This window comes from Crinia signifera, chromosome 12 (genome assembly GCF_055691185.1).
Source record: "Crinia signifera chromosome 12, ASM5569118v1, whole genome shotgun sequence".
NCBI lineage: Eukaryota > Metazoa > Chordata > Amphibia > Anura > Myobatrachidae > Crinia > Crinia signifera.
The window spans coordinates 38,694,510-38,720,870 of NC_139228.1; the positions used below are offsets into that span (position 1 = coordinate 38,694,510).

A 26,361-nucleotide genomic window follows, 5' to 3' on the forward strand; every position below is an offset into this window, starting at 1 on the left:
ATTGGGTGGACCACTTCGGTCAACACATGAAAAAGGTCAACACAATCAGTATGGTAGACAATAGGAAGGTAAATATTCAAAAGGTCGACAGGGGTATTGCACTATTTTTAGCTGACACATGCCAACCATGGCCTACCATCCACTACGGTGTGGAGGGAGACTATAATAGCGCTCAGAATTATTACGAGCGGACGTGGTGCACTTTTTCAGTGTCCATATGGACTGTGTCGACATGCAAGCCAAAACAGCAAACCCCAATGTTGACCTTTTTGACTGTCGACCTTCCCGTTGTCGACAATTTGGCCATGTCGACCTTAGCCATGACCACCTTTTTATGTGTCGACTCAATGACCTGTACCCAATATGCAGGGTTGCCGACCCTCCCGGAATTTGCGGGAGTCTCCCGAAAATCGGGTCCTTCCTCCCGGCCCCCGGAAGGCTGGGCAACCCTCCCGGAATCAGGGGGACCCCCACTGAGCCCCCCGATCGCGGCATTTATATGCCGCAATCCGCGGGTCTCAGGGGAGGGGGCGGAGCTAAAACGGCACAATCGTGTCTTTTTAGCCCCGCCCCCTCCATGGATATTAGTTATTTTGGCTATTTGCCGTAGTGGGGGCGGGGCTTAATGTCACCATTAAGCCCCGCCCCCAAAACTCGTAATGCAAGATTCCTCTCCGGGCTTCTCCCGGAGAGGATTTTTTGAAAGTCGGCAACCCTGCAATATGGTCAGTGGCCACAGGTGTATCCTCATTACGTTGTATTTTCCGGAGGCCGGAGGACAGCACTAAGGACCCAGGAAAGCGCTCATCATTAACTCTATAGTGCAAGCCCTAGATCAGTGGTGTCAAACTCATGGCCCTCCAGCTGTTGTACAACTACATCCCAGCATGCCCTGCCACAGATTTTACATAATGGATTGTTAAAACTGTGGCAGGGCATGCTAGGACAAGTAGTTCCACAACAGCTGGTGGGCCATGAGTTTGACACCACTGCCCTAGATGCTATGTACACAAATGTCATTAGGACATGTCGTTATCATGTAACATTTAAACAATTGTCTGTGTAGGCATTAGAAGAGTTTAGTAAGGAAGACGGTACATGAAATAGAAACAAAACCCAGGCACCCAGCCAACCCTGGTGCATTCCTCTATGGAAGCGTGCCATCACAGACACCTGATCAATGCAGAGTCAGCGCTGACCGCTCCTGGCAAGCACAGGCTCACACTGGCTGCATTCCCTGCACTAGGTCACATTAATAAGCTGTGCACTGAGGCACAAACATCAATGTAACATTCAATGAAACAAAACATGTCACAAGTCTTTACAGCTGCGCACAGCAATGGGCACGCACAGGATTCCAACATGTCACTTCAACAATATAAACTTTATGTATACCTAAACAATGTCACAAATGGAAAGGCGATATACTTTATATCACACATCTATGTAAAACATTAGAAGGGGAATTATGAAAGCTTAGAGAGATAACGCTTACGCAGATCTTGGAGAGAATTTTAGGGGTAGATGTACAAATGGTTGTTATTGGGTAGAAGCAGTATCAGCACCGTTATGTGCACTGATTCTGCTTCTGTAGTACGATGGTATGCTGGGCTATGTATGAGCGGTCAGTACCACTGACCAAGTGCGTAACTACCATAGGTGCAAGGGGTGCAGCTGCTATGGGACCCAGAGCCTAAGGGGCCCATCTTTGCGGTCTAAGTAATATGTTTTACATACATTTATCACCATCAGTTGCTAAATAGGGGGCCCTTACAAATTTTTGCTATGGGGCCTACGATTATCTAGGTACGCCTCTGCCACTGACTATTCCGACCCCTGCAGGTGTTATTACCTATAGAGTGCAGTGCCTGACTGTGGCGGCTCCAGACAACACAAGTGATCTCACAAGACTTGCAGGCTCTCGCACATGCCCAGAAGGCGAGACATGGCATATAAGCACTAGGCCGATACACTGAGAAAGGGCCTGGCAGTGATCACAGGGGGGGGATTTTTACTTCGCCATCCGAGGGGTTATTACATCTGGTGGCTCCCGCTTAGCCTCAGTAAAGAGGTGAAGTAGGAAACATTATAGTAACAGTTATATGCAGGTACAATAGATTCACTCCAAAGTTCCAACAAAGCCGTTCCTATTTCTGCCATTCTTCTAACAGCCTGTAACATGACCGTTCGGGGCAGACTACCTGGTACTTTATCTCTCTCTCCATGGCTACATTAATAGGCCTCATAATCTGAAAAATTACAGGAGCTGATTTATTGGTACTTTTATGACTCTTAGATTTTGGAAAATTCCCCTAATATATAGATGTGCCAAGGCTGCTTCAAACCACCTTCCCTCCCCCTAAAAAAAACAGAAATATGGCAGCATTAAGTTTTTTTTTCTACCCCACCGTGTGCAACTCCTGTATTACCTCCACTGACTTCCATTAATGGTTTGCTACATGGGCAAGAACTTTCCATACAGGATATATCACACTACTACTATGCATCAGTTTTTCCCCCATATATGCATTGGGCCTGTGTGTCATCTCTTCTAGAGTTGGAGTAGTCCACCCAGGGTAATCCTATGCAGTGTGCCCAAGATGGCTGCCTCACCTGGTACCTGTGAGAGTGGAATACAGCGATTACCCAAAATGACTAGTCCAATCCAGGATGCTTCCTCTGGTCTCCTTTTGTAGATCTTTGTGGCTTGTCTTTTACTTTATTTATTAAATCTTCTGTATTACACAGCTGTGTACAGCCCATGCCTCACTGAACCGTACAGTATAAATTCCCACATACACACAAACACATTTAGACAACAATTACCAGTATGTAGGATGTAACCGGATTATCAGAGGTAACCTAGACCATCACAGGAGAACATACAAACACCACACAGATAGGGACATGGTCAGGAAACCCCTGACCCCAGAGCTGTGACACAGCAATACTAGCCACTGTGCTACCCCGGATCATTAATTTAAAGCAGCAGTATACAATTGGTAATGCAGTAATAACACATAACTATGCACAACCAAACAGACAAAGCGATACGAAGTCTCTTCTCACAGTATATACTTTACATCTAGAACAGTGGTGTCAAACTCAGGTCCCTCCAGCTGTTATGGAACTACACATCCCAGCATGCCCTGCCACCGTTTTAGCAATCCAAAATATAAAATCTGTGGCAGGGCATGCTGAGATGTGTAGTTCAACAATAACTGTTGGCCTGTGAGTTTGACACCACTGATCTAGAAGATAAAATATATTAAAATAGAATTGCAAGAGGTCTTTTTTGTTTATTTTTAGTATTAAAACGTATCTTACGATAACCAATCAGCGTAGTTTTAGCAATATCGTATTCACCAGATACCAGCAGTGAATCACGGTGTATGTCAGTACAGGCAAACTTTCCTAACAGCGTCCTTTAGGTAATGGTGCTGCATTTACACGGCACAGACAGACAGACCTTACCTTGTCCCGTGTTAGGCCATCTCCAGGTTTGCAGGGAGAGAAAAAGAAATCAGTGTCATGATGCTGCTTTTCAGCTGTTCTAGAAGCAGAACCCTTAGATGCTGTGTAGAGGAAATGTCTCCATACAAACACACTGTCATGCTACGCTCCACCTCCCATTCCTGAGGTCCGCCCAGCCTGGTGCAGGGCTCTGGCTGAGTCTACTCAGCAGCATAATGCAGATCCGTTACTGGAGCAGCTCCTGTGTAGTGGAATGAGCACACAGAGAACGCTCTACGGTTTGCAACGAAGCCCTTTCAGCTACAGAACCGCAGGGCCGTGATGCCATCCTATAGAAGTGTGACTGATGTTATTCTCATTTCATCATGGGGGAAAGAGATGCATCCAAACCTAACAGAGCCCCAATGTACACTGGGGGGAGGGGGGGTTACTGGAAGAAAACACTGGGACACAATGGGAATATGTTTTTAGCATCGTTATAGCACATGATATATCACATAATAAATAAATACCTTGCCCATGGATCCCAGTTTTCTTTGGTTGTGCAAACACAAAAAGAAATGGGGGCGATGGGTGATGGGAGAATAACACCACACACTGCGTGTATAAATGTATGTAGATGATTCTGATGCTAGAAATAATTCCTGAGTCCCCAGGTCCACTGGTGTTTTTACTCCCCACAAGAAAGCCTACCATGATCTAACACACAAATAGGATTGCATGTCCACTGCACTATTCCCCGCACATGGGACAAAAGAAATAACAGGCAAAACTGGATCTCTACAAAACCAGATAGAAAGCACTTTCATTGGAGTGTGCCGAGTGACACTCCACTAAGATCGGCCAATGAAACTCATGTGAAGGCCAATGCAGCCACAATGCGAATGTCAAACAAACAGAAGAAGTGTTCAGGGCTGATACTGGGGTCTCTGATGTCCCCCATCTGTGGCCCAATGTGTACATCATGATGCCCAGAGGGGCCCGAATATAATGTTTTTCTTGACTGCGTACAAGGTGCGGCATACAGGTATTGTAGCCACAGGCCTACTGTGTTTCACTGCCAGAGGATGTCATTTACCATACTTTTCATGTGCTCAAAATCTAAGAAATCCAGATAAAACCCCCCACAAAAGTAACATACTGCACAAAAGGAAAAACTATTACATTCATGTAGTACCAAAACTGAGCCTTTTCCACTACAAATTTGGCAAATTTATGACAATATTAGATACAGGGCCAAGGGCAAGCCACTGAGACCTGCTCTCTGGCTGCCTGGAATGACCTCGAGAGAAGCTTAGAACCACAGGTTGTTTAATAAAATCACCAACACAAGTGATGTCTGGGTTCCATGGTATAGGCCGCATTTACCTTTCATTTAGGATGAGGGAGTTCCCATTAGAAGATGAGAAATCTGCAGACAGGTCCAGCCAGTCCAGGGAGCCGTCACTTACAGAGGATGCCTGGCTGTCCTACAGGGATAGCAAGCAACATTAGAAGTAAGGAGGAAGGTTATACACATGGTCCATTATTCATTGTGGGCTGAATCATACCAAATAATGGTTACTAAATGCAATAGATGGCACTCCTAATCAATGCAGTTGTGTGACTGGTAAATACAAATGTCAGTCGGCATTACATAAATGGTATACGGTCGTTAGGTCGACATACATTGTATCGACATGGCTGGGTTAACACTTAAAATGTCGACATGAGTTTTTCACGCTTTCTTTGGTTCGACATGTGTCGACAGGCGGTATTTCCTGCCCTACCATCCACCAAGCACTAAGCCCAAAGCATGGTGAGCACAGCAAACCATGCGAGGGGACGTGGTACACTTTGACAGTGTCCATGCTGACCATGTCGACTTTTTGACTGTCAACCTAGCCCATTGTCGACCTAATGCTTTTGTTGACCTTAGCCATGTCGACCTAATGCTTGTGTTGACCTTAGCCATGTCGACCTATGTCATGTGTCAACCTAAGCCATGTCAACCTTCCATGGTCCACCCAATGTAGTCAACATAATGTGTGTCGACCCAATGAGCCATACCCACATCACTTATACCCCTTTCAGACCGCCAAATCAACCTGGGTTATTGCTTTGTTAACCTGGATTAATCTGCAGTGTGAAAGTGGCACAGCCATATTTCCCAGGTCGAGTAACCCAGCATTTCAACCCTGCTCACAACCAGGGTTGAACATGAACCAGGTTGCTGTGCAGTGAACGGGTAAACCGAGGTGAGTGATATAAAGTAACACTGAAGCAAATAGAAAAATGTTAATATTGGTAATATGAAACCAATGCCAAAAACATGGGCTGCCCCTCACTAATGATATTATAGTAGTCTGGTATGTAATACTCAAAGGATAATGTTACAGATGACATCATAGTGTAGGCTATGCTGCTGAGAGGCTGCTCATAGTGACATCACTCCTGTTATCCATCTTGCTCATACTGCACGATGGCACTGATCCCTCTCTCAATGGCCATTTTTCAAACACAGCCTGTAACATGACAGTTAGGAGCTGATTGACTGGTTCTTTATCTCTCCACTACATCACTCTCCTAGGCTTAGTACATTTTCATTAGACACCAATAACCACACACAGACATCATCAATTATATGACAAATGTCATTACCACATCAGATGACATCACTCAATCAATGTCCCAACATCACCATTGATAACATCACTGAGGAAATGATCATAGTTCTAGATCATGGGTCCTCAAACTGCGGCCCTCCAGATGTGGGTGAAACTACAAATCCCAGCATGCCTTGCCACAGTTTTCCTATAAGGGAGAGTTAAAACTGTGGCAAGGCATGCTGGGAATTGTAGTTTCACAACATCTGGAGGGCCGCAGTTTGAGGACCCATGTTCTAGATGGAAGTGTTATAATCATCTTGTCTGTACACACGAGCCGTCCGGTACTTTTGCTGTAACATTCACTACTAAAAGTGTAGGGTGTGCAAAGCTTTCCTTTATATGCGGGTGTGCCCACCACAGGCAAGCATACGTGCACGCCAACATAACAGGTCCATCTAATGTCTACCTAATCTTGTCAGACCAGACAGGAAAGACACATGGTGGATCCAGTAAAAAAGCCGTTATCTATACATCTTCTAACCACCTTATTGTCTTTATTAATTTGACATCTTTATTTTATTTCTACAAATACTGCTCAGTATGGGGCTGACAGATGACTGCTAAACAATGGATGCGATTTAACCAGCATGCATTGCTCACTATGGTGCTGATTCAGAGCTGCATGCAAGTGACTGTAGTAGTTGCACGCAGCCGCAGAAGCCTGATTTACTATAGGTTCCCCATCTTTATTCTGTACGCGCAATTCCGAATCACACAGAGCTTTAGATACATGACCGAAACAGGCCAAGAACACAGGGCTGGTCCATTGCATTGCCCTGCCCTAAATTAGCAAATTTCATGGAATAACTAATGAGGTCAAGTTCCATCTCAGTTAGAAGATATACACTTCCATAAATTTACACCTGTGCATACGCTTAATGCAAAAACTCACCATTTGTGTCCCTACACAGAGATCCATCCAACCCAAAATCAGTCCCTATGTGCCTGTAATGATCATGGGAGTGACAGGCTATCTATATTACCTGTCATGTGTGAATGCTTGGTTTTTTTTACAAAGGCACTTCAGTGTACAATGCACACCTGGAAGGTACAAAATGGCAACCAACCAGCATAGGGCACCTGCTGGTGTTCACCATGTCCGGGGAAGAGGAAAAAACATGTTCTGATGCACAGAGAGAAAGGCTGCATGGTGCCCAAACTTAAAAACATGCTGCAGTAATTGAGCTTTCTTCGCACTCCATTAATGAGCGCAAGGAAAGTCCGCGATCAGCACAGCACCTCTCATCTGAATAGGTAAGGTGTCATCATCGAAAAATACAAAGTAAATACATGCTGTGTAACTGCAGGCAAGTTGTGCACACGCTGCACGGAACTGCTTGATATAATGATACCAGTATGTCAGTAGTGATTTATGGTTGAGTGTCACAGATATGGAAGCGTGCAGTGAACGGTTTCTAAACAACTGTCTAATCAGACATTTCAAGGCTACATTCACTGTAAAAGAGAAAGTCCTTCTAGAGCCCATGGTTACCTAACACTAGCTAACATCCATAAAAAGCTTTTGTACCTGGGTACAAGACGTAACTTATGCTGGTCTGTTTTGATGTACAAAAAGCAAATACAGTAACACAGACCAGATTGTCTAATGTTTCTTTCTGCTAGAGTGTAACACCTTACAAAATAAAATACCCCATGATGTGTGTCAATGTAAAACAGGCCCAACTTCTGTCCCGCATGCAAATTCCCATGTATACGTCTTTCCATATTTTCATCTTTATAAACACTCCTCCTTCATTCTGCAAGTAACTTATATTTACCAATACATTAAAGGATTATATTGAGTAGCAGGTGCAGTACCCCCTGCATCTGTCTTAGTGTACACATATCTCATTTCACAAGTCCTAATACAGACAAACTACAACAATAAATGCCACCAGTTCTGATGCAGAAATAAGGAATCCTCAGACTCACAGATCGCATTTGTCTCAGTATAGCGGCCTCTGCTGGGTGGTTGAATCGGAATCTATGAAACTTTCCTAAGACAATGACAGCTCCTGAGAAAGAAAAGAAGATTTGAATATAAATTTAGATTTTTATAAATGCTTGTACGTGAGAGGATTTATAAAAAGTAATATGCCTCTGCATTTGTGTCCCATAGGTAGATGTCACAATGCTATACTGGTAAATGTGAAGATCATGCAACCTGTGGTTGTTTGGTCTCAGCCAGGGCTGTCAGGAGGAGAGAGAAGTTGGTACTTTATACCCAGGCCTCGCACCCCCCTCCCCCTCTGCAGGTAGCTGGGAGTGGAGAACAGGCTGCTGCTGCTGCAGCACAGCCTCTCTACCCTGCCCAGCACACGCTGCTCAGTGCTGTGTGGGGGAGAGAAGCAGCTGCAGCACCAGCCTGTCTTCTCTCTCCCAGAGCGGGAGAACAAGTTGCCTGATCCGTCCAGAGATATATCTGTGCACCCAGTCTTCCTTTCTCTTTATGTCTTTGCACGCAACTCAGAATGACCCTGTTAATATCTACAGTAAAGTTTAGAACATTCTTTATTACAAAAAAAAAAAAGAATACCAGTTTCTTATTTTAGAAATATTTATGCAAGTAAAAATAAAATTTCGGTAAATCCCATGAATCTTCTCCATGTTCAACCTATTAAACCTAAATTGGTCAACACCTACAGGTACTAACAATATTGACAAAACACTTAAGTAATGGCTAATACCGCTTTCAGATTTTGGAACATGGGTTGGATCCCGCCCCAGCTCAGTACACCCTTTCACATAACAGTATGAAAGGCCCTTCCTCTGTGTAACCGCACTGCCACCAACTCGGGTGGCATTACATTCTGCCCCAAATCACTATGTGAAAGGGGTATAAATGTGGTGTCAATTACAGGGTTCCCACTATTGCGCTTTAATGTATTAATGATGTGTTCCAAATTGTGATATGATAACATATGTTACCGACACAACAGATTGGATCACTAAGGCAACGCTAAAGAATGTGTTCGGGGCCAATAATTAACCCATAATACCGACGCGTATATGAATGCGTCCTCAATATGCCTCTGGGTAACTGGTCTCATACACTGTTTAACAAGGTAAGTGTGAGGACGTCTATCAGGTTATGGCATATACACTTACTACATTTCTGTACTATAGAACTAAATTATATTTATGACAAGGAGGCCACGTTGGGCACTTAATAAATGACAGTTACATGTTTGCGTACATTATTTTTAGCTGCTAACATACTACCACAGTCTAGCATTGATGCTAGGAAGTAGATATGTATAACTAGGTAGGGATAACTCAGCTACAGTAGCTGATGGTCAAACTGATGTGTTTTAGTTACTAAGGGAAAAAAAGCTAAACTCAATAAGAACTGCGGGGTCATCTTCAATTCCAAAAAAGAAAATACAATGGAAGGAATCTAATTCTTTGTATGTTGAAAAAAATGTAACCATGAAACACTGGTAACCCTTTACATCTACAAAACTTCACATATGTATTATACAAATCTGCCATGGTGTCGCCCCTTTATACAACCGGTGATGAGCTTTCTGCTTAACTGTGATCTCCCTCCCACTTCTTATCAACAGACGTTCTACTAGGCAGCAATTACACTGGCAGTAATTCCTGGAGCGCACAAGGAGATTAATAGAGAATGCCTGTACAAATGACTGCTCTGTGCTACACAGTCAGACACTGCAGGGTAGGGGGGAAGGGGGGGGGCATAGCAAACTGTGTCCTTACCTCCAAACAAACCATTTAAAGGGCACATTGTTTTTTCTTGGCATTATTTTTATTCAGACATGCAAAGATTCTTAAGAAGGGGTGAGCAATAAGCGGCCCTCCAGCTGTTGATAAACTACACATCCCAGCATCCCTTGCCTTAGTTTTGCTATTTGGCCATGTTGAAACTGATGCAAAGCATCCTGGGATGCGTAGTTCATCAACACCTGGAGGGCCGCTTATTGCTCACCCCTGTCTGAAGAAAGCAGAGCATTCAGAAGTAGAAGGTCACAAATATGAGATTTCACAGATGACATCAATCTCTGACTGCTGAGCAGCACTTTCCGGTCATAGTAACAGTACATTTCGATTCCCAGGCAGCCCAGATAAGCTGCTGCTTAGCATCCGCGGTGTAACTATGGTGTGGCAGTCCCAGCTGTGGCTTGGGGGAGCCAGCGGTCTCGCGGTGCACTGAAAAATACCTGAAGAAAGGAATTAGCAAATACAAAGTGCGAGGAACTGACTCACCTTGTGATAGGCGACAGACTTCTGTAACTTCCTGGCCGTTCACTGTGCAGAGCGCTCCTGGGACTGATCGCAGTTCTACAACCCCACAATTGTTCTTAATCACACAGTGATCCTGCTCAATGCACTCTCCCTGCAACACTGACAGCATCAAGACGTGTCAACGGCTAGTTCTCAGTCAGCAAAATACTCAGGTACGGCATTGTGTACTATACTGTGTATCCTGCTCTTTATTTATATGGAGACGTGAAGGGCTGTACACTGGACAGGACCACAAAAAACGTATACAGCGCCCCTTTCCACAGAATGTCATTCATGTGTGGTCCTGAGCAAAGGACCTTTGACATGACTTGTTTCCATGACTTTCATATCGTGTTAAAGTCTTGTAGGGAACACAGTGCGGTCTCAGTTTCTCCATGGTGACTGACAGTAGTTTTAACTAGATTTCGGTTGGGACAAAAAGCCACTAGAGCTGGGGTAGCCACCTCCAGTCCTCGAGAGCTACCAACAGTGCACGTTTTCCAGGTCTCCTCACAGAATCACAAGTGAAGTAATTAGTTCCACCTGTGGATCTTTTAAAATGTGTCAGTGAGTAAAGAGTGCACCTGTGCAGAAGCTTGGTCATCTAGAAAACGTGAACTGTTGGTAGCTCTCCAGGACTGGAGTTGGTTACCTCTGCACTAGAGGGACCGGCAGAGGAGGGCAGCAGGGGAGAGGTGATAAGAGTGCAAAATTAGGGGGCCAGCAAATGTTAGCTAAGTCAATATCACGGTTGTCCAGTGCTGTGGGTAATACAGTGCACCAAGTCCTGGATCCTTGGATGTTAAGCTGCACACACACGGTACGCTCAGTACACTTATCGCTGGCAATATGGTCGCTGTGCGCCGGCGATAAATCGCCAGGTGCGCGCTCCTATTTTCAGCCCCCTTCTCATTTACATCAGAGACCATCTGTGGTCACAGATGAAAACGGGACACTGAGCAATATGATTGCTGAGCAATATATTGCCAGCGATCATATTGCCCCGTATGTACGCACCTTTAGAGTCACCAGAAACCAGGGATTGCAGTATGGTGCAGGGTGGTGGCACAAGAGTCAGGCGTCCCGACCTCATGTTTTGCACCAGAAATACCTGGAATCTGGTTTTATTTCCCTCATCCGCCCCTCATCGAATCGTCTTCTGCCAGGGCATGTGTGCAACTCAGGTCCGTTGGCTTGCGTTCCATGGTGCCTCACACAGGGATGAATCCCTGAAGATGGCTCACATGGGACGCAACGCGTTGGAGAAAGCAAGTTTACACCACGCCATTCAAGACACACAGCCTAAGTCTCCTCTGTTTGCAGAACAGAGCACGTGGCATCCCGCGTGCCCACGGAAAGCAGGATCTTGCGATACTGCTAACCCAGAAGTCACGCTCACCTGCGGTGCATGCATGAAGATGAATCGACAAGGAACGGTCAGGGGAAAGAAAACAAAATTCCAGGTATTTTTGGTGCACCACCTGTTGACGGGACGCCAGCTTCTTGCGTCACCACCCTGCACCCTGAGTTCAAGTCCCACCATGGCCCTAACTGTGCAGAGTATGTAACTTCTCCCCGAACTTGTGTGGGTTTCCTCCGGGTACTCCAGTTTCCCCCCACATTTCCCCAAAATATAATGGTAGGTTATTTGGCTCCTAACAAAAAATTAAGCCTAGAATGTCTGTGTGGCTGTGCGTGTACATGTGGTAGGGAATATAGATTGTAAGCTCCACTGGACCGGGACTGATGTGAATGTTCAGGTATTCCCTGTACAGAGCTGCAGAATATGTGTGCGCTATATAAATAACTGGGTACTCTTTACCTATCACGGCGGGCATCGCGGGTACATTTATGTCTGGCCGCGACGCGACCGGCGCGATGCCCGCGATTTCCCATTGAAAACCATGTTAAACATGGAAATCGCGTCGGTCGCGTCGCGGCCGGCCATAAATGTGCACACGATGACCGCGACGCGATGCCCACGATTTGCCATAGGAATCAATGTTAAAAGGCCCGATGGACACGATTTTCATGTTAAATGGCTGAATGGACCCGATTTTACCATAGCAAACAATGTTAAATGGGCCTTAGAGCCCAAATACTTACCCTGAACTCTGAAATGGCCCCCCCAATTGTTTACGCCACCCCACGATCAACGTCAACCCGAAGCGTGGCGAGCGCAGCGAGCCCGCGAGGGGCGGCGGTACGCGTCCTCCGACCTTTTCATACCCCCACTATCCACGTCGGCATGGAGTTGAGAATAGAATAGTGTGGCGAGCGCAGCGAGCCACCGAGCCCGAAGCGTGGCGAGCCCCGCGAGGGGACGCGGATACCTTCACAGGTAAACGCGTCCCCTCGCGGGCTTCACAGGTGTCCGCGTCGCCACGCGTATAACTGTGAAGGTATCCGCGTCCCCTCGCGGGGCTCGCTGCGCTCGCCTCGCTGCGCTCGCCACACTATTCTATTCTCAACTCCACGCCGACGTGGATAGTGGGGGTATGAAAAGGTCGGAGGACGCGTACCGCCGACGCTCGCCACGCTTCGGGTTGACGTTGATCGTGGGGTGGCGTAAACAATTGGGGTGGCCATTTCAGAGTTCAGGGTAAGTATTTGGGCTCTAAGGCCCATTTAACATTGTTTCCTATGCTAAAATCGGGTCCATTCAGCCATTTAACATGAAAATCGTGTCCATCGGGCCTTTTAACATTGATTCCTATGGCAAATCGTGGGCATCGCGTCGCGGCCATCGTGTGCACATTTATGGCCGGCCGCGACGCGACCGACACGATGTCCATGTTTAACATGGTTTTCAATGGGAAATCGTGGACATCGCGTCGCGTCCGGGCATCTTTAGCCCGCATACGACGCGACCGACGCAATTTTTTACCTCACGATGCCCACGATCAAGATCGTGGGCGCCGTGCTAGGTAAAGAGTACCAGTAACTGTTAATAATAAATATGGAATCAGTAGAATGCTAAATTATCATCATTTCTGCTTTTTTCACATTAAATTGCTCAATTCTAACAATGAGGTGTTATACATTCAGCAGTATGTTGGAGTTTTTCATATAACCTATTATTGCTTCCAAGACAAAATGAAATGAATGAGTACTTATTAGAAGTTCATAAAATTATTAGAAGTTCATAAACACAAATTAATTCCATAAATAAAGCTCATTCCGCTAAGACAAAGTGTGCACTAATCTGGTCTACTGTGTATATATATTTTTACATGAACAGATCTAAGCCTATTTAGTGTCTATGTCCCCAATACGATGCAGGTGACCTAACAGGCTGATACAGTATCTTGGATGTGTCCTAGTAATTCATTCTGTAATGTGTAATATGATAAACAGCTTGCATCTTACCTATATCATGATCGCCTCTGTTACCGATGTTCGTCGCTCCTTCCTAGTCAATCATGGAACAGAAAAATGATGCCGTCAGTAAAAGCATGAGATTAGCTGACAGATTTGGGGATCAAATACAGACACCTCAGTGAGCACAACACAGCAAGTGCATTGGAGCCTTTGTGTGAACACAAACACACACAATGTGAAACAAAAGCAAATGTTCTACCTTCTCAGGGATAGCAAGATATCAGGGGCTAATTAATGCGAATCAGAAATTACCAGAAAAGCGGCATCTGCAAGATAAGGGGAGAGGAGAGAGTGAGGAGAGAGAGATAGAGAGAGGAGAGAGTGTGTGTGTGTGAGGAGAGAGAGAGAGAGAGTGTGTGTGTGTGAGGAGAGAGAGAGAGAGAGAGTGTGTGTGTGTGTGTGTGTGTGTGCGGAGAGAGAGCGAGCGCAAGCAAAACAGACACAGAGCTACAATCACACAGAGGGAGATGGGCAGAAAGACAAAGAGAGGGAGATGGAGACAAAGACAACAATTGAGATGCAGGCAGATACACAGGCAGAGAGAGGAATCCAGACAGACAGAGAGTGAGAGAGATAGAGAAAGAGAGAGCAAGACAGAGAGGGACTCAGAAAGTTAGCTAGACAAAACAAGAGACAGCGAGTCAGACAGACAGTAAGCTAGAGAGCAACACAGAGAGCTAGGCAAGGAGAGAGAGAGAGAGAGAGAGAGAGAGAGAGAGAGAAAGGCAGAGAGATTGGTAGACAGAAAGAGCCAACAGGCAGAGAGAAGGAGCCAGACAGGAAGGCAGACAGAAATAGCTAGACAGACAGATTTAGAGAGCCGGTTGATCAAATACAAACAGATAAAGAGAGAGAGAGATAGAGCTAGCAAGACACAGACAGTGAGTGAGACAACGTAAGCCACACATGCCGAAAGAGACAGATGGAGAATGCAGACAGACTTATAGACACAGAAAGAGGAAGAAAATAAAATTAGGTCTTTACTGGTCAAAGCAAAATATGTAAAATCCTGTATAATAAAAGGTTAATGCTGTTCCTCACCTCTATGTGGTTAATTCAAGCCACTAGATGGCGCCCAACAGAGCAACTGAAGTGTTGCTCCGTTCAGGTATGCCCAGAAGCAGGCACTGACATTATTATGTTGTTCCTTCATTTTGATGGGTTGGATTTTTGGGTGAATTCAACTCACCCTATTCAATCCCAGTGCTGATTTTTTTGCCTGGGCAAAAAAACCAGCATCGGCGAAAACCGCATGGATCAGCGAATTGCTGCTAGCAGGGAAACTTGTCAAGAGAACTTAATTGCATCAACCATCCATCCACTGCAGGATTTGCAGAGCACTCTCCCTCCCCAAAAAAGCCCTATCAAGGAACTCTCGCTAATGAGGCGAATCAGGAAGTATTATAGCGACGCAATAAGCGCCTCTATAATACATCTGCCCCATTATGTGCAAAGTGATAGTACACCAGCCAATCAGCTCCAATATGTAAATTGACAGCTAGGAGCTGATTGGCTGGAGCATCATCACCTTGCACAGAACATTCTTCATGGGGATTAATACCACTTCTCCAAGCTTCATACATTTACCCCCTAGGGACTATTATCATAGAATGAGATTACAAGTAGTAGCATGTAGCGACTGAACAGGCAGTACACAGTATTTGTGTACAGCAGGAAACATTAATCACCTGGATTTTTTAAAAGCAGAAAGCGCTGGTTTCATTGGAAGTATGCAACTGCATGGTACATAGAATTGTATTTTTGGGATACAAGATAATGGTATTGCTTAATCTTACTTGAGAATAGTCCCTGCTATAGGCTCACTGCACGTAGCACTGCAAATAACCATGGAGCCATAAAGTAGATTATTTAGGTGTACACTGCTGAAGAATGTCATAATGAGAATCTGCCTATGGATGAAATAGCAGAATGAACAGGCGGACTGCATAGGCTGCTTCCTGACATACATGTCTGTTACACTGGGGGGTAAATTGTGACAGTACTATTTTGGTTGAGAGCTCACCGGTATAAATGCTCCCTCATACACTGACAGATGAAGAAGGTTATTGTGCAGAGATACTATGCCCCACACCCCCTACCCCCCACCATCTTCCCAATTAGACCCCCCACAAGTTCCTTGACTTGAGGACAATGAGCAATAGGTACATTCTGGCATCCTGCCATTCACCTCTCCTATGCTCTCCTACTGTAGGCATAAGGTAGAATAAAGTTTGAGGAGGAGTTTTGTTTGTTTGTTCTTCTGACATCACTGCGCTCCTGCATCAGTACCGCAGGAAGCTGGAGCCAGAAACCTCACATCACTAAATGCATCCTAATGACAACGACCCTGGTTTTATTACACGGAGAGACAGGATTATTTCTTCACATGGTTATATTGCCAGGTTTCGGCCTTATATATGATAATCCTACTTTACACAATGAATAATGACCATCTCATAACATAGGCAGCAGAGGAACTGTAAGCCCAGTACGATCATACATACTGTACTATAAGGAGAAATTCAGCACTCAGCATGTGTTGCAATAAAAGGTTCAGTAAAGCACATGTAAAAATGTGGCAAATATGTACCAAAAGATATACACACACCTTAAGGTGATATATCACCACTCCAGTGCTTAGTATGTCATCGTCCATGGCAATGAGGTGGGGCAAGCTGGAGTCTATCGTCACTCCGGTTTTCCCCTTGTTGATGTCCACATTGTATTGTTCCACAAGGGCTGCTTTATCCGTCCACTTGTCTGTCCAATCTTTGGTGAGCTGCTCAATCTGTAATTGTAGAAAAACAATAAAAATAAAATAAAATCTCAGAACTGCAGGAGGCAATATCTTGTGCCAAGTACCAGATAGTCATCTGACAATTCTTTATTTATAACCAGTCATTTAAAACTGAGGAATATTCAGATTGTAAAATCTATTGTTGGCCAAACATGTGACGATATCTCTGGCACTTTGTCGAAAGCCTATACACATTACACAATCCCTTATGACGCTACTATTGGCAGGGACCCGGCATCGGCATGTGCCGGTGCCAGTGGGGGGGGGGGGGTGTTTGTTGGAGCGGGAGCCATGCTGCAGCTGTTGATAAGGAGGAACTCTCTTACATGAACTCTTTAGACAGAAAGGAGGTTGTCAGCTGTGTTCGGGAGAGCATATGTTGAGCATACACACTAGATGAAGCTATCAGACTTCAGTCATCTTCCAAATGCTTTGAGAGAACCCATGTGGTCCAAGTTGCACAGACTGAAAGATTGCATAGCCATTACAATGTGACCATCAGAGCAGCCAAGGTGGAAATTGATCTTGCTGTCTATTGTGCAATACCACAAGATCCTAGCCCTATGTAACAAGCACAATATGTATGTGAAAGGAACAGGGGACATATGATGAGCTCTACTCTGAGGGGATCATGTTTAGTCGGAATCATTCAAAAAAGGAAATGTAACATTAAACAACATAATTTGCTTGCTACAAGGAGTCTTCTTAGTAAACTTTATCATCATCATCATCATCATCATCATCATCATCATCATCATCATCATCATCATCATCATCATCATCATCATTTCCATTGTGGAACTAGCACCACTTTTGAAAGATGCATCCACTACCAGGACAACCAGGTTGGTTACAACAGTTTGAAGCAGCGATGAAGAAGGCAATATTGGAAAGATGGCTCGTTTCCACAAGTGGCGAATTTAGTAGTAAAGAAGGAAAGGAAAAGGAGGAGGAAGATTTCCTCCAGTTCAGAAGAGGAAAAGAGCTCTATGTAGGAGGAGAGGAAAAGTAGGAGGCAGCTATAATTGGGTGCAGAAAATGAGAAGAACAAGGCCAGTCTAGGCAGGAAGAGGACTTTCATTTCTGATTCCTCTGAGGAGCAACAGGTGAAGGTCCCAAACAAGGTGGAGAAAATAAATGCAGGAAGTTTTCATCCCCAATTGAAGACAAAGAGTAAGAACATACAAGATTGCAAGATTTGGATCTCTTCTGACTCCTTTGATGAAGAAAAGCTGAAGGTCTGCATACAGGAAGGAAGAAAAGATGTATGCGGTTCACATCCAGATTGGACATAAAAGGATGAAGACAGAATAACATCAAGCAGATGTAGAGAGAAGGGAAACTACCAGTACTACATCATCATGGTAAGGTCCTGCTGGCAGCAGATTTGTCTATCCATCTGATGGTGGCTGTGAAGTCATAAAGAAGAGACTTCTGCTAGCTAGGGGCAAAGAAGAACTAGCATTTGTGGAAAGGAGAGTGTTGGAACTGGCACAAGGAAGCACCTTCCTTATCCATGGCCACTTTACTCTAGGGACCAAGGAGCATCTGCTACATGGAATGCAGTAAGCAAGTGGAGGAGATTTTAATCAGCTCCTGAAGAGAAAAGGCTGATATACCATACCTAGTGCCAGGTTTTACTTGGCAGAGCTTATATGTGGAATACAGTTCTACCATTCCAAGGGCATAATCCATCATTACTTCAAGTCAGAGAACATCCTGTCGGCTGGATCGGGCCAAAGATCGCCAACTTCAGTCTCATACTTGAGAACATACTTGGAAACCAGAGTGCAACACGTGCTTACACTGCTCCCGAGATGCGTGCTAACAAAACAGACAGTGCCAGTGTTGACTGGTTCTCATTTGGTGTCATAATGATCCAAATGATCTCTGGAAGTCTTGAATACCATCTTACAAGACTTCATGGACTTAGCACTGCAGTGAAAGACATCATTAAAAAGCCCATCCAAAAAGATCCTGCGAGACGACTCTGAGTCAACGGCAACATATGACACCATCCATTCTTCCAGCAGGTGGACTGGATCACAGTGGAAGCCCTGGAGACCTCACCCCCATACAGCCCATATCCACTATTCTTACCGCAATCTGACCTAATTATAAGCCACCTAGAGAGAATGGAGAGAGCAGAGGTCTGTAAGCGACCAATAACAGCTAAGGAGCCCCTAAGATTAAAATAAAGTCATGCCTCCATAGTGTACATGGGCTCCGGCATCCAGGATGGCCGACACTGCACACCATGCACCAATTGATCTTCAATGCTTCAGAAGCACTGAACAAATAAACAAGAAAATTAAGAGGAGTCCATTGTCCTGGATACTAGAAAAATGTCTGGGAAATGACCACTAGGCCACCTACGCACGCGCAGTAGTCTACCCCCTTGCATTGCCAGCTACAAAAGAGGAATTATTATGGAATCGCTGCCTAAAATTAAGGCCTAATGCATTCCATGCTTGTTAGCCATCACCCGTCCCAATGTACTGTGGGAGGTAAAGTTCATAAGGTGACTGCCAGATGGCTGTGCCAATGTAACTTACTGATGGAACCATTACTTTATGTACATTGTGCTACAGCACCAGCTGGGCAGCCTAAAGCCAAAGCCTCCGTCACATGGCACAAGCATAAGATCGTACATGCCAGTTGTATAACCTTTGCTACATGCACATGGGCACTACAAATATAAATTTTTCCTCCAAATGTAGATACTTCTTATTGAGTATTTATAACATAAAAATACAGGATGATAATGGAAAAATAAATAAGAAGACCAACATAATTGTAATCATTTTTCTAATGCTTTTTAAGTGAACAGCATTAGGGAACCACGTGCAAAAGCATCAATACAAGGCAAAAGTTTGACCAAGTGCTCTCAAACATTGATAAAGGACACAGTGATTTCTATCTGCATATTGACAAATTGGGTATTTGGACCAACCTTCAATTCATTCTGTAGCACCAACTCTGTTAGATTCCCATCTCTTTCTTCACTGAATGAAGGGCTTCTGTTTCTCTGCATAGACTAAACAAAAATGGACATTAACCATGAAATATGTGCATTATAAGCCACAAGTACATATTTGTTTTTTTTGTTTTTTTTATTAACAAATCTGCCAACAGCTGACACCAATCAAGGTAAGTTAATATGTAGACATCAGGTTTTTTCTAGACTTTGCTCCACTGTTTTTCCAGGACAAACGACCCCATACACTTCTGGGACGTGCATGCAGTTTCTTTGCATACGATATATCGCATGTGATCCCATTCCCCACTGTCGGGAAGCTATCCAAGTCTGTCAGATGTACAAGCAGGTCCAATCTCCAAGCCGATGTGCATGGGACCTCGCATCGGATTGGATCAGATGTCAAACACCTGCGTTTTGGCCACTTTCACCCGATTTCTCAGCCCGATGAAAATATGCTGGTCAAATTTGTATGGGCAGCCTTATATTGCTCATCTAAGTCTGGCTCCACACCTAAAGATATATCTGCAGACATAATGAACGCTACCAGATCAGTCGTGACTGACATCACAACTGGGCAGGCACTTAAATGACAGACATATCTCTTCAGCGGTGTAGCATAGCCAATGCATTGTTCTGTGTGTACGGGTGATCCGCTGGCCCATACACCTGTCGCACAAGCTGTCAGTGACAGATAGCGCAACTTGGTGGCCACATGTAAACACCCGCCCAGTTGTGACATCAGTCACAACTGATTGGGCAGCTTGCATGCAGAACACACTGCATGATTCATCTAGAGATATATCTGCAGATAGAGTGATCTGGAGATATATCTTTGTGTACCTGATATGCACTGAGTAAGAGGACCAGCCATTGCTAACAGAAGGCATGGGAAAAAGCACACAAAGATTTAACAACAGGCATTGTAATTTACCATTTCAAAGTTCCTTAACATGGCTTTCAATCTGTTAATTTCTTCCCTTAGCTCTCGGATTAGTTTTACATTAGCATCCTGTAAAATAGAATTGGGAAATAAGTCTCACCCACATCAACCTGTTGATGAATAGGATTTTGTGTAATTTTATTGCACATAGAAAAACAGATATTGCATTGGTAGGTCACAGACATGCTAAATATCAACAACAACCATAGCCCAGTTCTAGCAAGGTCTCATAACATATACTTCTTAGCAAGTTTAGGAAGTGTTACATTTAGATGATTGTTTGAGCTAATATTACCATTAACTCACAAAGATTATCTCTAATATACACTATAAACACTACTGTACATAAGTCATAATGCTAATTAATGATCTCCCAACCTACTCTCTCCGAGGACCTTCAGATGACATTATATCGCTCAGCCACCAAGATTAGACGGTGAGCTTGTAACAATTGATTTTGCACAGCTGCGAATTCTACGCTAGACATACACATCCATTTGCACAGCGCACAGATTAATTTGCAAGGCGAGAATTCACAATATCGGGCAGCGACTACCTGATCACTGTATTCTTTTAATTTGATCAGCAGCCAACAGGTCTGAATTACCCCGATGTCTCTATTTTTTTTTTTTTTTATGTTCTGCAAATATGTAAAATGATGTGTGATTTATTTACTTATTTATTATTGTTTTCACTGGTGTTTGCTATATTGTTTATTTTATGTTTGACTTCCTACCTTTCATGCACCATTACATTGTATCAAACACGGGATACAGTCATGTGGTCTACAGCATGATGGTCGACAAGCATTGGGTCGACACCACTAGGTCAACATGTGGATGGGTCGACATGGGCCAAGGTCGACAGATCATTAGGTCAACACAAGCATTATTAGTTCGACAGTCAAAAGGTCGACATGGGGTTTTTCACTCTTTTTTTGAGCCGACATGTCCCGACAGGCGGTATTTCATGCCCTACCATCCACTACGGCGTGGTGGGAGAATAAAATAGTGTGCCGAGCGTAGCGAGTCACCGTGCCCGAAGCATCGTGAGCAAAGCAAGGGGATGCGGTGCACTTGAAACTGTGTCCACGTCGACTGTGTCGAAATTCAGGTAAAAAAACAGTGAAAAACCCAATGTCGACCTTTTGACTGTCGACCTAGACACTGTCGACCTAATGACCTGTTGACCTAAACCCACGTCGACCTAATGCTGGTCAACCATCACGCTGTAGACCAAATGATCCGAACCCTCAAACACAATCACCACATTCCGCAGCCATTGGTTGCCTTCTGTAATAGGCACATAAGCATCTGTATTACAATATATTTCACCATTGTCTAGTGACACAGTGATCGAGGGATCTTAAAATAGAGATTAAAAAAAGAGTACATTTATAACCGAAGCTGCTTCATTTTATTGCTGAACATTTGGAATCATAATATGTACCTCATTCACTCTGGGCTTATTGATGATGTTCTTGGCATTTGAGGCGTACCGTAAAGTGCTCATGGTCTCGTTGTAGCTGCTGCTTGCAGGAGAAACAGCTGGAAAAGCGAAGGAAAGCAGCGTGAATGGGCCATAATGCAGATGGGAGCGATTATTCCTCCACAGCTCTCACTGGGAAGGGAAAGAATTCTCGCCAGACACCTCTTACAGAACTTTGGGTTTCCGTTCTATAAATATGTTCTTATGACTAAATTCATTAATGGTAACCATGCATCCAAATGAAAAACAAAAAGGAGGCAGAGGAGGTAGACAGATGGGGCAAGAGGGATGGTGATAAGAGAGAACGAGACAGACAGACAAGGGAAGACAGGTAAGGATAACAGGGATGAGAGAGACAGACAGGGACAGGCTGAAGACACAGAGATGAGAAAGACAGAGGAAGATAACAAAAACAACAACCCTGAAATGCGGACCACAATAGCCAGTGATCCGGCAAATGAATAGTCCAAAATACTAATATAGGCAAGTAGACGGAGCACAATATGCAATATCACCTATAAAAGTGACCATTTATCAGGTCTAAGGCTGACTAAATAGCTTGTGATTTGGGGTGGTATTCAGTGTGGCCACACACTTCTTGGTGGAGCAATGGACAGGGCAGCTGTCTAGTGATCAAGATGAATGGCAGGACCCCATACTACTCTATGAATGCATATGGCAGACAATCACACACACACACACACACACACACACACACACACACACACGTGATTTTGGTTGGTATCCGATTGGATATCATTTAAACTTGGATGGATCTTTCACTTGTTTTGCCAATACTTGGTGGTTGGGTGCATCCCTATACACACTGCAATTTAAAAATTTGGCCATTGAAATGATGACACCCCTTTAGCTCGTTCTTTATTACTTATTCCAAACTAGAACGAGTTTGCCATTCAGCTTTACACAATAATAAGAAAATTACTTCTCTGATTTAGTTGGGGGGAGGAAAATTTGATTGAAGCAGTAGCAATATAGAAACCTTACTTGCAATCATTATGGTTTTTGAGTTGCCTCCAAGACTGTCCTTTAATAGCCAGGTCAGAATGGAGTCTCTGTAGGGCACATACGGGTGACGCTTAGATCCGCTCACACTGCTTCCAGAGGGGCTGCCTGGGACGCCACTGTCCCCATCGCTGGCAATGCTATTGATACTCTGGCAACTACTGGACATTTGGGAACTCTGTGCTAGATTTAGAAAGAAAATAAATATGTTAGTGTTGCAGACACAATTCATGTGTTCTCTTTATATCATAATTAGAAGATATGAGATTCACTAGACGGGTTTAAGATGGCATCAAACGCTAAAACTTATGCCCCGTACACGGTTCGATTTGGTCTATTTTTCTATTTGATTTTGCTTATACAGGTTGAATATCCCTTATCCGAAATGCTTGTGACCACGAGGATTTTGGAATTTTCTTTCTCCATACTTACCTGGTCCCCTAGTGGTGCCCTGATGTTCCCCCGATGTCCAGGCGGCCTTCAGTGGCATCTCCAGTCCCAGGGGTGCATTGCGCAAGTGCAATGCACCCCTGGGACTGGAGATGCCACTGAAGAGGATTCCGAAGGCCGCCGTGGACATCGGGGGATGAGGGATGTTTGATAAGAAGAGGAGGGGGGACCCCTCCCAAAAGAACCTAAATATTCTTAAAAACCCTGAATATTTCGGTTTTTGGAATACACGGATAAAGGAGACCCAACCTGTATAAGCAAAATCAAATCAAATTTAAATCTATCGAAAATCTTACGCAACAGCATCAAGATCGAATAGAACAATAGACTGCGCAGACAAGACTATACAATACAGATCTGTACTACACAGTCCAAATCAAATGTGTTGCCTTGCGATTCCATTCAATCGCATCAGGATCAAATAGCAAGACGATCGCACCATGTGTACACCCCTTTACAGCTTGTCCTGTATGGTGCAAGTCAAAGTTATACAAATAGAAATCTGATTGGATCATTTACTATTATATCCATCAATGAGCTGCTGTAAAGCTTATGCTCCAGCTCTGCAAATCATTAGCACTTTATGATAAATCCATGTCAATGAAACCTACACATGAACACACTTCTGTCTGTCCCCTGACAACTACGCTCTATAGAACATGCCTGTCTTCTCTCCCTCCTTATCACATAATGATTTGGGCAAATACATTGAGAATACACAAATAAAAGAATTACATACAGGTGATATTTAAATGTACAACTAATTTGCTGACTCGCCCACTTACTAAAATTGAATATTCCTATCGAGGTAATAATCTGAGCATAATCTGGTCATGAACTACACCTTACATACAGATAGTGGTAGATGCTCAAATTAGTTCAGTAAAACTTTTCAGGTGCATGCAAGGGAGGAGTTAATAGTAACAAGAGTAAGTAAGTTAGTAAGTAACAAGACATTGGTTCCCCCGGCACACTGAATAGTTTTAACACTTTTCCCTCACTATCTCTTATTTTAATTACATTTCATTTATCTCTCTCCTTATGTATAGCTTCAGCTTCCTATCACTAATTATTAACACTTAGTATCTCACTGGCATGCCGCACTGGGCCTCCTAGCTTATGATAGTTTTTGGGGTGCCACACCCTGCACCTAGATATAGCGCTAGGGACCCCCAATATACAGAGAAGCCTTGAGGCGGCTTGGGGGCATGCCATACACCTGCGCATGTATATGTAACCAATATCTCTGAATTCTATTATCATGCAGTGTTCAAGATTGGTTGCTAAAACTATTCAGTGTGCCGGGGGTACCAATGTCTTGTTGCTTACATGAACTACACCTGTAAGTGGAAATAGTCACTGTATTAGCAGTACTAGTCTGATCCACACATACCTAATGCCGAGATGACGATGCCCAGGGTCACTAAGGACCTGTTGATGTTCGAACCTTCTGTCAGGCGGTCCTTGCAGTAATTTGGAGAAGCTCTTTCACTAAAACCAAGACGATGGACATAAACTACCACTTCTAAAGGATAAAACGTGGCAGAAAGAATGCATTATAGTCATACTCACCTGCCCGCCAAGTCGACCAAGTTAATTTTGCTGGTCATTTCTGATGGTAAATTGTCTTCTAACATAGCCTGCGTCAGAATGGAATAATTTTTAATCATACATGTCACCAATAAAGTTATCCCCAACAAACCTACTCGCTCTCACTGGGTCCGAGTGCTCCACTCATACAGGGTAAGAGGGAGTAGGTTTGTTGGGGAGACTATTCATATCTGGGGTTCTCCTTGGGGACTATTTTTATTGTTCTTACTGGTTTTTATCGTTGTGGATATTTTAATTTGTGAACTGGACTTTTTTGATACATTTACAATTAAATAAAGTGGATCTGGTGGGCATTTCCTAGTTTACCTCTGAGGATATGAACTCAGACTGGAAAGGTTGCTTTGAGTAAAGATACCTATACATGAATGCCTATACATGTACCCAGGTGAGTTTTGTATCCAAGGGGAAAAACACACACAGGTCAAGTTTGGTACCTACTTATGGGGTTGATATTGGTCCAATACAGAGGGGTTTAAAGAGACCTTTACGTGTATGTATTTCACTGATTTTAGGTGAGTTTTGGCTGTTCTGCAGAACTAGCCTGGGAATTAAAATAACAGGTTATTTTGTGCTCTCCCTGTTTCCTTGGGAGCAGAAATAAAAGAGACATATAAAAATCTTTCATGGACATTGTGCTAATTTTTGAAAACGTATTTATATAGCTTTGTTTTTGGAAGCGGTGGTGCTATTAAGTGTGCACTCAGCTGCAGTCCAGGCGGTGGCCATTCCTATATACTCTTTTTTTATTTAATAGTCAGGGTTGCTGAAGGTATTATCAAGGCTGTGCGGATGAGTCCCGTGACACGTGAGTATGTACATCCCATGCTATGTGACCAGCTAGGCAGATGGTAATAACACGGTCATGATGGCGGGCCTATTTTTATGTGAATGCCTGGAGCTACAACCACCCTATTGCTAACATTACCCTGCATGAATATTAATATGTAACAAGACCTATGTAATAGATTACAGAGGGCCATAAAGGAGAAGCATTTACCTGTGTGTACTGGATGGTGAAGATGGCATGAGAACGGCTACTGGCATCATGGACATGGGTGGCAGCAGTTATTCTGTACAGTGAGAAAACACAGACAAAGCAGTGACTTTAAATGCATAGTAAAATGCTGCACACACAGGGCCGGTGCAAGGCACCGGAGCGCCCCAGGCGAGTCGGGGTGGGGGCGCCCCGGTGCCGGGGGGAGGGAGGGGGGGGGTGGTACCTGTATAAAAAATTGCTGCCCCGGCGTCCCTGCAGTGCTGGGGCGGTCAGGGGTGTCCGTGCCGTAGGGGTACCTGCGGCGCCGTCATGTGTATAAAGCTGGCT

At 44.2% G+C, this 26,361-nt stretch overlaps 1 protein-coding gene across 2 annotated transcripts in view; it reads right to left on the reverse strand.

Annotated features, from left to right (window-relative positions):
* The window catches only part of STARD9 (StAR related lipid transfer domain containing 9), a 151,962-nt gene that overhangs the window by 37,758 nt on the left and 87,843 nt on the right, over positions 1-26,361 (reverse strand). For both annotated transcript variants that reach the window (XM_083167246.1, XM_083167245.1), the window contains exons 9-20: positions 26,035-26,107; positions 24,999-25,066; positions 24,820-24,917; positions 22,959-23,159; positions 21,915-22,012; positions 20,457-20,534; positions 19,499-19,582; positions 16,357-16,536; positions 13,737-13,779; positions 10,350-10,487; positions 8,055-8,137; positions 4,843-4,943 (exon numbers count right to left, since the gene is read on the reverse strand). In XM_083167246.1, the coding sequence (XP_083023372.1) occupies positions 4,843-4,943; positions 8,055-8,137; positions 10,350-10,487; positions 13,737-13,779; positions 16,357-16,536; positions 19,499-19,582; positions 20,457-20,534; positions 21,915-22,012; positions 22,959-23,159; positions 24,820-24,917; positions 24,999-25,066; positions 26,035-26,107 (1,245 nt within the window). The remainder of the gene's footprint in view (positions 1-4,842; positions 4,944-8,054; positions 8,138-10,349; positions 10,488-13,736; positions 13,780-16,356; positions 16,537-19,498; positions 19,583-20,456; positions 20,535-21,914; positions 22,013-22,958; positions 23,160-24,819; positions 24,918-24,998; positions 25,067-26,034; positions 26,108-26,361) is intronic.